The 14,438-nt window shown below is 42.6% G+C and overlaps 1 protein-coding gene across 1 annotated transcript in view; it reads right to left on the reverse strand.

Moving 5' to 3' along the window:
- Nucleotides 1–348: 348 nt before the first annotated feature.
- The window catches only part of HPSE2 (heparanase 2 (inactive)), a 419,309-nt gene continuing 405,219 nt past the window's right edge, over nucleotides 349–14,438 (reverse strand). The window contains exon 12 of the mRNA XM_068257797.1: nucleotides 349–722. Within this exon, the coding sequence (XP_068113898.1) occupies nucleotides 557–722 (166 nt within the window). The 3' untranslated portion in view covers nucleotides 349–556. The remainder of the gene's footprint in view (nucleotides 723–14,438) is intronic.

The following is a 14,438-nucleotide window of genomic DNA, read 5'->3' on the forward strand; positions in this document are numbered from 1 at the left end:
ACAGTAATAAACACATACCTTCTTTATGTTTTGTAACAATATCCAGCAAAAACATAAAAGAGTCTATTTACTCCATAGTGGTTCTTTGATTGGTTTGTCTTTTGTATGGCTGCAGTGAGGACATATTTTTATTATTTTCACTACACATTTCTTCTGGGAGGGGACTGACGTGATTGGTGGAGAGTTGCTTTGGCGGTATATAACGGAAAATAACAATAAATAATTGCGTACTGCGGCGGTGTGCCGATAGCTTACATTCTGTGGCGGTAAAAAGTCTGTTATGAAGAGACCGCGGGATCTGCTAGAGATTGATCTACAGAGGCAATCAGTGTAAGAAGAAGTGATAGTCTTTAGTTGTGGATCCCAGAACAGATTGTGGTGATGGTTGGGAGTTTCTCCAGCTACATACTGACAGATGAGATCTTGGTAAAGCCTTGATTTCGCAGTATCTGCCGGCGGAGGGGTCGGTGAGCCCGGGACAGGTGGGAAGCTCCAGGCTTTGCACCCGGCAGACAATCCTAGCTTTGGTTGCAGCTTTGTGAGTAGTGATTGGTCACTACCGGTACCGACACGCCAGGGCATTGACATTCTTCACCACATAGAAGCCGATGCTGAGCGGAGGAATGGCGATCGTCCGGCCGGGACGCAGCGGTCTGGGTTTGAAGTCTGGCAGCGTTCCGTCGTCCACCATGGCGAGCCGCTGTCCATTCAGCTGCACCGACCTGGAATAAAGAGGCACACTGTATGAGTAGATGACACCATGGGGACAATCGCTAAGGCCTGGTATATACCTTCAATTTTGATTGGCCAATGATTGGCTCGCTCCATGTAGTAGGCGGGCCAACAAATATTGAATACAATGAAAAGATTGTGTAGGTAAATAATAATCCAAACATTTGTATAGCGCTTTTCTCCGGTCGGACTCAAAGCGCGGAAGAGCTGCAGTCACTGGGGGGCGCTCAAGAGGCCACCCTGCAGTGTTAGGGAGTCTTGCCTTGAACTCCTTACTGAATAGGTACTGACCCTAGTCAGGATTCAAACCCTGGTCTCCCATGTCTAAGGCAGAGCCCTTAAAGAGAGTCTGAAGCGAGAATAAATCTCGCTTCAGACCTCATAGTTAGCAGGGGCATGTGTGCCCCTGCTAAACCGCCGCTATCCCGCGGCTAAACGGGGGTCCCTTCACCCTTCAAATCCCCTCCATACAGCGGGGGAGCGCTTCCTGGTTGGGGCAGGGCTAACCGCCGCAGCCCTGCCTCCCGCGCGTCTATCAGACGCGTACCTCCGCCTCTCCCCCGCCCCTCTCAGTCTACCTTCACTGAGAGGGGCGGGGGAGAGGCGGCGATGCGCGTCTGATAGACGCGACTGGAGGCAGGGCTGCAGCCGTTAGCCCTGCCTCTAGGAAGAGAAGATTTACGACCAACTCTACGACCAAGGTATGCGGGGGGGGGGGGGGGGGGGTTTGGAGGTGAAGGGACCCCCGTTTAGCTGCGGGATAGCGGCGGTTTAGCAGGGGCACACATGCCCCTGCTAACTATGAGGTCTGAAGCGAGATTTATTCTCGCTTCAGAGTCTCTTTAACTCTATCCTCATACTACATGGAGCTGGTAAAATTGGTCAGTCATTGCCAAGTAAAATTGAATGTGTCTATCAGACTTTAGACTAGAGAACATAACTGATGCAGAAACTCCTCCCACGGGTCATATCAGAATAAAAAAAGGGAATTTGTTTTGTCACAGTCACATGCAGCTTTTGGGCCATAACGTCTCTTTAATAAATTCAGGATCTGGAAAAGAATTCTGGAATGACTGAAGAAAGTTCTCAGCGTACAACTGCAGCCATGTAAGGAGCTAATCTTTCCTCGTCCCCAGACTCCCCACTATAGCCTGATGTGACCCAGATAAATGTTGGATATGTAAACACATTGTAATTTAACCACTTCACCACTGAGGGGTTTTACCCCTTGAGCACCAGAGCAATTTTCACCTTTCAGCGCTCCTGTCATTCATTCGTCTATAACTTTATTATTACTTATCGCAATGAAATGAACTATATCTTGTTTTTTTCGCCACCAATTAGGCTTTCTTTAGGTGGGACATTATGCCAAGAATTATTTTATTCTAAATGTGTTTTAATGGGAAAATAGGAAAAAATTTAGGAAAAAAATTATTATTTTTCAGTTTTCGGCCATTATAGTTTTTAAATAATGCATGCTACTGTAATTAAAACCCATGAAATGTATTTGCCCATTTGTCCCGGTTATAAAACCGTTTAAATTATGTCCCTATCACAATGTTTGGTGCCAATATTTTATTTGGAAATAAAGGTGCATTTTTTTCAGTTTTGCATCCATCCCTAATTACAAGCCCGTAGTTTATAAAGTAACAGTGTTATACCCTCTTGACATAAATATTTAAAAAGTTCAGTCCCTAAGGTAACTATTTATGTATTTTTTTATTGTATTTTTTTTTTTTTTATTACAAAAAAAAATAAAAATTGGGGAGTGTGGGAGGTAATTAGTTAATTTATTGTGTAAAAGTAATGTATTTGTATAGGTAAAATGCTTTAGGGTGTAGTTTTATTATTTGGCCACAAGATGCCCACAGTGAGTTTGTGTCCATGCGACCTGTAAGCGTCCGGAAGGACGCTTACAGGAAGCACTATGAGGCTGGGAAAATCACATTGATCGCGCTATTTCTCATAGAAGCAGCAGATCATTGCGGGGGCTTAGATCAACGAACGGGAATGGATTTTCCCATTCATTGATCTCCGGGCGAGCGGGCGGCGGCGTGCACGAGCGGCGGGAGAGCGGACAGCGCCGGTAGCGCGGGAGGTACGGATTCCTCCGTCCCTTGGTTTTTTAAGGGGGGAAAAAGGAACAGAGAAATCCGTACCACGGGGGGTAAAGTGGTTAACATCAGACTTTTTGTTTTCTTTTGTTCTTTTTGTCTTTTTGTTTTACTGAGCTACTGAGGAGAATGGTGACATAGTGGATAGCACTCGCACCTTACAGCGCTGGGTCCCTGGTTCTAGTCCCAGCCAGGGCACTACCTGCATGGAGTACAGATAAGTACGTACAGATAAGTTAATTGGCTTCCCCCTAAAATTGGCCCTAGATTACGATACATACACTACACGATACATACATAGACATATGACTATGGTAGGGATTAGAGTGTGAGCTCCTCTGATATATGCACTACACCATACATAGATAGACATATGACTATGGTAAGGATTAGAGTGTGAGCTCCTCTGATACATACACTACACCATACATACATAGACATATAACTATGGTAAGGATTAGATTGTGAGCTCCTCTGATACATACACTACACCATACATACATAGACATATAACTATGGTAAGGATTAGATTGTGAGCTCCTCTGATACATACACTACACCATACATACATAGACATATGACTATGGTAGGATTAGAGTGTGAGCTCCTCTGATATATGCACTACACCATACATAGATAGACATATGACTATGGTAGGATTAGAGTGTGAGCTCCCCTGATACATACACTACACCATGCATACATAGACATATGATTATGGCAGGGATTAGAGTGTGAGCTCCTCTGATACATACACTACACGATACATACATAGACATATGACTATGGTAGGGATTAGATTGTGAGCTCCTCTGATATATGCACTACACGATTCATACATAGACATATGACTATGGTAGGGATTAGATTGTGAGCTCCTCTAACAGACAGTTCAGTGACAAAACTCTGTACAGCGCTGCAGAAGATGTCGGCACTGTTTAAATACTAGATAATAATAATAATTCCACTGTAATTTTCGCTGTTGATACTCTGGATGGAAAAACTTGACTGCAGTTAGCAGAAGTTGGCACTAGGGGGAGCCGGTGCAGCTTGAAGTAAAGAAATACTTTATTGCATAATCACCTTTGTGTTTTTTTCCCTTTTAGTATGTGGCATGTTTAGCCGACCTCTTTCATAAATGGGTTAACCCTTAACCGTTATAATGATGCACTATAGATGAAAGTCCTTATTATCACTTTGAGTTCTGATTTTGGAAGACAGCGAGCTACAGATGGTTAGGGTTGTTTTCAAGGTGAAATATGCTGGCCTCTGATATTTATTGAATTTATTTATTTAAAGTATTTATATAGCGCCGACATATTACGCAGCGCTGTACAGAGTATATTGTCTTGTCACTAACTGTCCCTCAGAGGGGCTCACAGTCTAGTCCTACCATAGTCATATGTATGTATGGTGTAGTGTATGTATCGTAGACTAGGGCCAATTTAGGGGGAAGCCAATTAACTTATCTGTATGTTTTTTGGGATATGGGAGGAAACTGGAGTGCCTGGAGGAAACCCACACAGACATGGGGAGAACATACAAACTCCTTGCAGATGCTGGCCTGGTTTGGGATTTGAAGCGGGGATCCAGGGCTGTTTTTGAGGATTATGACTATTTTGTGTCCTTGCATAACTATCCCAGTGGCAGCACTGCAAACAGCCCCCGGAAACCCTTTCCATTGATGTTGTGTATATACAGTATGTGCTGTAAATAATAATCATTTATATAGCGCTGTGCTGAATATGAGTAAATATTACACAAGCAAGTTACACAGACAAACTAGGGCAGTGGGAATAAAATGTATAATAGCAGCATCTATGCAAAAAAGGCACAAAATAGCGATAGTAGTGTAATATCGGTAACATTACTGATATTCTATCACCCTCTGTACCCTCCAGTGACATAGCTAGAGATTATGAGGCCCTCAGATGTAGGCACCAGGGATGAGCAGAAACTACGCCAGTGCGAATTTACGCATCGTAGTTCGCATCTACGCATCGTAGTTCATAGGCGAAGTTTCAAACCTACGCTTACGAATTTACGCGTAGCGAAGTACCGCTACGCGTAGCTTACGCCCACTATGCATAGTTAACATGTGTATTGCGTAGTAAACTACGAATGCGTTACTCGCGTCTAATTTTCCGCATGCGATTGTATGCATACAAATTTACGCATTGGAAAGGGGAATGTACGCATAGAAGGGTTCCCAGTATATGCATTTATAAATAAATTAATGCGTCCAATTTTCTGCATACGGGCATAAGTATCCGCATACACTACGCTTCGCACTACGCGTATATGCGTATTCTAGCGCGTATTCTACGAAATGCATACGAAGCGAATATTTGTTTTCGAAGCCGTAGTTTAGCGAAGCGTAATTGCGTAAAACTACGCGTATTTCCAGCGTAGCGAAGTTGGCTGACTACGACCATCCCTGGTAGGCACTCTAGCTATGCCACCTGCCCCTACCCGATGGATGTAAGTTGACAATTTACATTTCCATGCAGTGTGCACTGTGTATAGTCTTTGGGCTAAGAGACAAAGTCAGAGGGTAGAGAAACAAAGGAAGGTTAATGGTGAATACCCCCCCCCCCCCCGCTCCAGGGCCCCATTGCAGTTGCTATGGCTGCTATGGCTATAGACTATGCTATGCACTCAAAGCACTTCAGGGCTGCAGCCACTTAGGGCGCACTCCACAGGCAACCGGGATCATTAGGGGGCCTTGCCTACAGACTCCTTACTGTTTTAAATACGCGCTTGAGCCAGGATTCAAACCCTTGTTAAAGCGGGATTGTCAGCCACAACATCAAATTCCAATTACCCACTGCTCTGTGTTTATTATGTAGTCTACATCCTGACCCTGCATTGCAATCATTCCAATATAATCATAAATGTTTCTTATGTATTGCCTCTTATCTCAGTCAGCCTGGCTCTGTTCTGGTACATTGCCGGGAAGAGGGAAGTGTGTTATCTCCCCTCCCACATTCCTGCTCCTCATTTATTGGCTGAGGGTGAATCAGTTTGATTGAGAAGGGAAATACCCTTCACCCCTCTGCAGAAGCTGCTGAAATACGATCTATACTGTGCTCACATGTGATTACAAAGCAAGTAAGATATGACAGGGCAGTTTCTAGGAGAAAAAAAAAGAGTAAGGGAGGAAATGACATCAGGATTGGCTTTAGTCAGAGGCAGCAAAGATGGAAAATGCCTGGTACAGTTTTCTCTTTATTTACTATATAAAATTCACTGAAATCAAAATGTGGACAGTACAATACATATGTTATGTAAGCAGAACAAGTATTTATATACTTATATATGTGCTTTTTTATCCTGGAATAGTATGGCTGTCCCTGCCACTTTAAAGGCTCAGAGATCCAACTTCAAACCAGTACACTATCCAGCTGATGTACAATATCACAGAATATGTAGGCTTAATCCTGTATAATAAAACCCTAACAGTCCCTGCGCCGTCCTTCTGTCCCTGTGTCCGTGGTCTTCGGCTACTGTGCATGTTTAGCTGTTGGGACAGGAGGAGGACCGGGACGGGGGGGGGGGGGGGGGGGGGGGGGTAGGGAGTGTGCGTGCACTGACATGCGGCGGTGAGAGAGACCTAGAGCTTGTTTTTAACGGGCATAGGTCTACTAGTAGTGGTTGGAAACAAAACACCAACATCCTGAAACTTTATAAAATACTGCACAGTTTGTATGTCCTCCTCGTGTCTCTACGTGGGTTTCCTCTAGGCACTCTGGTTTCCTCCCACATCCCATACAGATAAGTTAATTGGCTTCCCCCTAAATTGGCCCTAGCCTACAATACATACACTATACGATACATACATAGACATAGGACTATGGTAGGGATTAGATTGTGAGCCTCTGAGGGACAGTTCAAGTGGACCTGAACTCTTGCAAAGGACAGAAGGAAGACCTTGAGAAATGCACCCTGTGTGTATTTAGAGAGTTTAGCCCGTCTAATCCCCCCCCCCCATCTGTGACTAATCACAAGTTGTAATTTAATCTCTCCCCTGTGTCACATGACTGCCTATGGCAGATTGGCAGATAAGCAGATAAGCCCATTTAAGAGCACAGGCTGTAAACAATATGTCTGCTTCCATGAAAGCAGGAAGTAGACACACTGCAGATGTATTTTAGGATTTGTATCAGCTGTAACAAAGACATGTTTTTTGTTTAAACGTTATTATGCTGCTGTGTATGTTTTAGAGCAGAGAGGAGTTCTGAGTTCAGGTCCACTTTAAGTGACAACACAATGTGCAGCGCTGCAGAAGATGTTGGCGCTATATAAATACTAAATAATAATAATAATAAAATAGACTGACCGAGCATAAAATCCCCATAATTTTAGAAAGAATGCTGCTTATGTGAGCTACAAGAATTCTCCAACAGTATAAAAAAATGGAAGTTTTGATATAATGAATTCATTAGATGTTGGCACAATATTTTGGAACTGCCATGATTGCCTGAGTTGTTTACGTATTAAACTTGAAGCCGTATCTTTTGTGGTATAACATGTCTTTGTTTCTCTGTGATATTCTGGGAGCCCCGCACAACTACAATAAAACTATCAGGTTACCATAGCTGGTAAAAGTGTTTAACGCAAATCCAAACATGTCCAAACCTCTTGAAGATTAAGAACATTTGTTTGGAAATGTTGGAATCTCGATTTTCGACCATTCTTTACAGAAGAGTTAAATGTTTGGGTTTGTATCCAGAGGTCTGGATGAAGCACTAAATCTCCGGACATTAATCTAAGCCAGGACTGACACACTAAGCACGGCACAGTATTCCTCCTCTGATCGCTGCTCTCCTCTTCCTTCTTTTAAGAGGGTCATGGGTAGGACTTACATTTTTTTAGAATGCTGTGGCTTTGAGAAATGCGCCACGATTTTACAACTGCTTATATTTAAAACACTCTTGTAGCTTATTAAACAACGCAGCTACCAGCGAACTGCGAGAATGCGTCCAGCTATACGTTCGATATAACGGGGGAAAAATGCCTACAAAGGCGTGCACGAAAAAAGAGCACCAGGAAAAAAGGGCGCGGCTGGATAATGAATTGGTGCTGGTGGATAACAAAATCTCAATAACGATAAACATCATTAACAAAATTTGTTAACGATAAATAGTTTTAAAGAGACACTAAAGCGAAAAAAAAAATGATATTATGATTTGTATGTGTAGCACAGCTAAGAAATAAAACATTAAGATCAGATACATCAGTCTAATTGTTTCCAGTACAGGAAGAGTTAAGAAACTCCAGTTGTTATCTCTATGCAAACAAGCCATTAAGCTCTCCGACTAAAGGTTCGTATACACGTCCGATAAAGATCGTTCGTTACGAACGATTCGTGACGTTTACACGATATTCAAATTAGACGGAAAAGATCGTTCGTAATGAACGATTGTGTACACACGTGAACGATATAAGTATAAAGTACTGAACGACGAACGATTAAAAAATGCGTGCGCAAACGGAAGTGACGTTATGACAGGCAATAAGAACATGCGTTATCGGACGATCTTTGTACACACTGCAACGATTGAACGATTATCTTTCGAAAAAATCCGCCGGGTTGGATCGGTCGGATTGAACGATAACGGTCGTTATCGTCCCAAAAAACGATCGTTGGAAAATTTGGAGCGCACGATTATCGGTCCAATTGTCGTTATCGTTCGTTTTTGAACGATCGTTATCGTACATGTGTACTCAGCTTAAGTTAGTCATGGAAAGGGCTGTTATCTGACTTTTATTATCTCAACTGTTCCTGGACTATTTACTTTTCCTCTGCCAGAGGAGAGGTCATTACTTCACAGACTGCTCTGAAAGACTCATTTTGAATGCTGAGTGTTGTGTAATCTGCACATATTATAGAATGATGCATTGTTAGAAAAAACACTATATACCTGAAAAAAGTATGAGAATATTTTCTTTGCTGCTAATCTTCTAGTAATTATTCATAGTACACAACCAATTCACTATATCATATATTTTTTTCGCTTCAGTGTCTCTTTAAAACAGACAGGAATTGATAACGAAAATATATGAATGTTAAAAATTGTTACGTAATTCAGCAATACAGCTTAACCCAACCGTACTCTCACACTGAACCCTCCCCTGGTGGTGCTTAACCCTAACCTCTCCCCCTAGTGGTGCCTAACCCTAACCTCTCCCCCTGCGGAAACACCCTTTTATATATAGAAATGATCAATAATATCTTTGATATCGTAAAATCTGTGCATACAAAAGAAATAATGTGACAAAAATGATTACGTTGCAAACTTCTAAAACAATAAAATACTTCAAAAACTTTAATGTTATAATGTTGTTAACGATATTTATCGCGGCGCCCTTTATTCTGCTTTTTTCGCCGTATTAACGATAATTGCGTTAGACTCTATGGCGGCGCTCTTTTCGTCCACTAGCCGCCGGCGCCCTTTTTCCTGTTACCCTACAAAGATGATGGAACTGAATTGTATTCTCACTGCATATTTATAGGCTGATTGGGGATCCACCAACAGACCTACTTGTTCTCTAGTGGGTATTCTAGACCAGAAGGTCCATAAAGTGTAGTGTGTGCCTCCTACTGCTGTAAACTTCAGGATTCAATCCCCCCGAGGCAGTACAAATGCAGCACTAGCCTGCAGGTAGTTACATTACGTACATATGGACAAATAGACAAGGTAAGGAGGATGTTACGTTGGGTTCATAGTGATAAATAAACACGGTAAGGAGGTAGTTAGTACATACCTAACATAATTGCCTGCTTACCATGTTTATTCATTAATCTATACCCAATGTAACTACCTACTTAAAGAGGAACTGTAACTAAGGATCAAACTTCATCCCAATCAGTAGCTGATGCCCCCTTTCCCATGAGGAATCTTTACCTTCTCTCAAATACATCATCAGGGGGGTCTGTATGGCTGATATTGTGGGCAAACCCCTCCCACAGTGTGATGTCAGCACCTAGGTCCTGACAGTTTCCTGTCTGTGAACCCTTCATGGCAGTGTGGGAAATAATAGCTGTTTCCAACTGCCAAGCAACCAGTATCTCCTTATGTGCATATATATATATATATATATATATATATATATATATATATATATATATATATATATATCTACACAGTGGGATGCAAAAGTGTGGGCAGCCTTGTTAATCTTCATGATTTTCCTGAATAAATCGTTGGTTGCTAAGATAAAAAATGTCAGTTAACTATATCTTACTAGCTGACCTAAGCCCGTTTAAAAACGGGCTCTAGGTCTTTCACTGCCGCCCGCCGCCAGTCAGTGTGCATGCGTGCACCCGCCCTCCCGCACCGCTTGGCCGGCCGCTTCCTGCCCCATCCTGCATCCTGTCCCAACGGCTGTGTCGGTGCAGGACATGCGCAGTAGCGCAAAAGCACTGACACAGGGACAGGACTCAGGTACACTTGGATTTTATATATAGAGATAGGAGACACACACAGTGATGTTTGAGAAGTGAAATGAAGTTTATTGGATTTACAGAAAGTGCACAATAATTGTTTAAACAAAATTAGGCAGGTGCATACATTTGGGCACCACAAAAAAGAAATGAAATCAATATTCAGTAGATCCTCCTTTTGCAGAAATTACAGCCTCTAAACGCTTCTTGTAGGTTCCAATGACAGTCTGGATTCTGGCTGAAGGTATTTTGGACCATTCCTCTTTACAAAACATCTGTAGTTCATTCAGGTTTGATGGCTTCCGAGCATGGACAGCTCTCTTTAACTCACACCACAGATTTATAATTATATTCAGGTCTGGTGACTGAGATTGCCATTTCAGAACGTTGTACTTGTTCCTCTGCATGAATGTCTTAGTGAATTTTAAGCAGTGTTTAGGGTCGTTGTCTTGTTGAAAGATCCAGCCCCGGCGCAGCTTCAGCTTTGTCACTGATTCCTGGACATTGGTCTCCAGAATCTGCTGATACTGAGTGGAATCCATGCGTCCCTCAACTTTGACAAGATTCCCAGTTCCTGCACTGGCCACACAGCCCCGCAGCATGATGGAACCACCACCATATTTTACTGTAGGTAGCAGGTGTTTTTTCTTGGAATACTGTGTTGTTTTTCCTCCATGCATAACGCCCCTTGTTATGCCCAAATAACCCAATTTTAGTTTCATCAGTCCACAGCACCTTATTCAAAAATGAAGCTGGCTTGTCCAAATGTGCTTTAGCATACCTCAAGTGGCTCTGTTTGTGCTGTGGGCGGAGAAAAGGCTTCCTCTGCATCACTCTCGCTTACAGCATCTCCTTGTGTAAAATGCGCCGAATGGTTGAACAATGCACAGTGACTCCATCTGCAGCAAGATGATGCTTTAGGTCTTTGGTGCTGGTCTGTGGGTTGAATCTGACTGTTCTCACCATTCGTCGCTTCTGTTTATCCGAGATTTTTCTTGGTCTGCCACTTTGAGCCTTAACTTGAACTGAGCCTGTGGTCTTCCATTTCCTCAATATGTTCCCAACTGTGGAAACAGACAGCTGAAATCTCTGAGACAGCTTTATGTATCCTTCCCCTAAACCATGATGGTGAACAATCTTTGTCTTCAGGTCATTTGAGAGTTGTTTTGAGACCCCCATGTTGCTACTTCTCAGAGAAAATTAAAAGAGGAGGGAAACTTACAATTGACCCCCTTAAATACTCTTTCTTATAACTGGATTCACCTGTGTATGTAGGTCAGGGGTCACTGAGCTTATCAAGCCAATTTGAGTTCTAATAATTAGTTCTAAAGGTTTTGGAATCAATAAAGTGCCCAAATTTATGCACCTGCCTAATTTTGTATAAACAATTATTGCACACTTTCTGTAAATCCAATAAACTTAATTTCACTTCTCAAATATCACTGTGTGTATCTCCTAGTCCTATATGATATATTTGACTGACATTTTTTATCCTAACAATGATTTATACAGGAAAATCATGACGATTAACAAGGTTGCCCAAAGATTTGCATCCCACTGTACAACCTGTTAGCATTATTAGAGGGTCTGTTATAGATAATGGCAGTTGGACTGCAACCTCAGTCACCGGGTCATATCAGGACATAGTCCATAGCAGACTTTGAATGAATGTAACATCTCAGCCTTTTTTAAAATCTAAAATATGTGATTGGGATCTTTCCCACATTATGGTGGATAGCCGCTCATCACGGTTTCAATAAATCAGGCTCAATGTATACCAAATGTGTAGCTGTTTGACTTGGCTGGCACAAGAAGCTATGGATCTGTTTTAGATGCAGCCCTTGGCACCAGAGAATGTGGGGTTATAAAGGACTGTTTACTTTGCTCTGTTTATTTCTGCATCTGCGAGTCTGTATGGATCTGTACATCAAATCCCACCAAAGATTCTAATCACCATGCCAGGTGCCCAAAGCCCTTCCCTGTATAAGTTCCTGTCGTCCGAATGTCACTGCTATAGATGGGTTTTCAGTAAGTTTTGAGGAAGTTTTTGTCTTTACTGTTATTATAGTAATATCTTCTCATTTAAAAAAAAAAATCATTATTATGCACCTAACATAACTACCTACTTACCCGATTTTTTGTCGGTATGTGCCCAACGTAACTATTTACCATGTTTATTCATCAGTATATGCCCAACGTAGCTACCTACTTACATTAGGTATGTACTGAAGAATAAACACATTAAAGAGGAACTTTAGCAAAAAATTAAATCAATACATTGCAAAGTGAAAAGAATATAGATCAAAAAATAATTAATATTCGCCATGTAAATTGTTCATGTTGTTTGAGCCACATTCACAATCATCAACTTTACTACTGGCAGACATGAAAAAAGCTAGACAGCACCAACTGTCATTATCCATAACCACACCCCCTAACAATGCGGTAGGTTAAAAGGTTGTTTTTTTTAAATAGATATACATATGCACAAAGGGAGATATTGGTTGCTTGGCCCTTGGAAACAGCTGTTATTTCCCACAAGGCTCACAGACATCACACTGTAGGAGGGATCTCACCACAATATCAGCCATACAGCGCCCCCTGATGATCTATTAGGGAAAAGGAATAGATTTCTCATGGGAAAGGGGGCATCAGCTACTGATTGGGATGAAGTTTAGTCCTGGGTTAAAGTTCCTTTTTAACAGGAAGCAGGCCCGGTCCGTCCATGATGCCAAGTGAGGTGACTTCCTCAGGCAGCAGAAGTCTGGGGGCAGCACCAGGCAGAAACAGGAAGTGAAGAGAGTGCCTGGCCAACCTATACTGGGGGCAACTGTACCTAGTTACCAATGCTAGGGACACCTATACCTGGCTACCTACCAATACTGAGGGTGTTTTTTTTTTTTTTTTTGGGGGGGGGGGGGGGGTGTCACCACAGCTATAATATGTGGTGCAAATTGTTGGGTGCAATGCGATCACTTTAATTCGGGGGGGGGGGGGGAGGGGGTCATCCTCACAAGTTTGTCTCAGGCAGCAAAAAGACTGGAAGCGGCCCTGAACAGGAAGACTCCACTTAGCGCAGCCACAGGGAAAATCTCTTCAGTTGTCACTAGACAAAGACACCCCTCAGCAGTGCAGCCCGACTAGCTGCTCTTTATGGTCTCAGCAAGAGTGGCTCCATATGAAAGGACTTTATGAGAGAAGTCTAAGCTTGGACAGTGCAGACTGGCTGGGTTCCGTCTCGGCGGTGCTAAAAACCAGAGCCTGCGACCATGGCACACTTGTTTACATTCAGCTAAGCAGCCAGTTTACTGGCATCATAAATTCAAGGAAGCTCTTAAGTACACAGTGCTGTATCTGGGAGGTCTGCATATTTGTACAGCAGCAGCTATATCCATAGGTAACGTATGAGCTGTGATTGTGGGGGGCTTACGAAGGCCGTGCCCGCCACTTAGCACGCAGCGCCGAGACGCACGTCCAAACTGACAGCAGGTGTGAACAATTTGGTTTATCCAATCTGACCACTTTCTGACCTCGCTTCAAATGGATGTGATTTCCGAGCCCTGTCACCCACAGGAAAGACTTTCCATGGGTTTACCCAGACTGGCTACCCATAAGCCTCTGCTGTGTGAAAACAGAGGCATGGAGGAGGAAGGGGGGGGCGTCATCTTATGCTTTGGGTGTGGGCTACGCAGAGATCCTAACTGTGCTTACAAATGTAGTTGCCTATATCCTGGGTATGGAGTAGCTTGAATTTCACATTTTGCAATCAAATTCGGAATCCTGATGCAAAATCGTAATGCAGAATTTCAAATGATTGCAAAATTAATTTTGCGCATAATCGCAATTTTTTTTAATGACGCATAATTTTGCAAACATTTTGTAAAAATATAACTTCCTTATGGTCATGAATGTATTTAGTAAAGCAGAGGGACACCAAGAGCCCCAATAGTGTAATTCGTCTTGGGGACAACAAAATAAATGAGAAGTTAAAATGATCCTTACAAACCAGGGTTACCAATAGGCAACCACTGTATAGGCAGGTGGGGAGAACAATCCTGACCCCACTCAGGAATAAGAAGTCGCTCTCTGTAGACAGGAAAATAGGGTAACAACCCTCCACCCAGGGTGGACTCAATGTAGTGTAC

This window comes from Hyperolius riggenbachi, chromosome 10, assembly GCF_040937935.1.
Source record: "Hyperolius riggenbachi isolate aHypRig1 chromosome 10, aHypRig1.pri, whole genome shotgun sequence".
NCBI classification, from domain to species: domain Eukaryota; kingdom Metazoa; phylum Chordata; class Amphibia; order Anura; family Hyperoliidae; genus Hyperolius; species Hyperolius riggenbachi.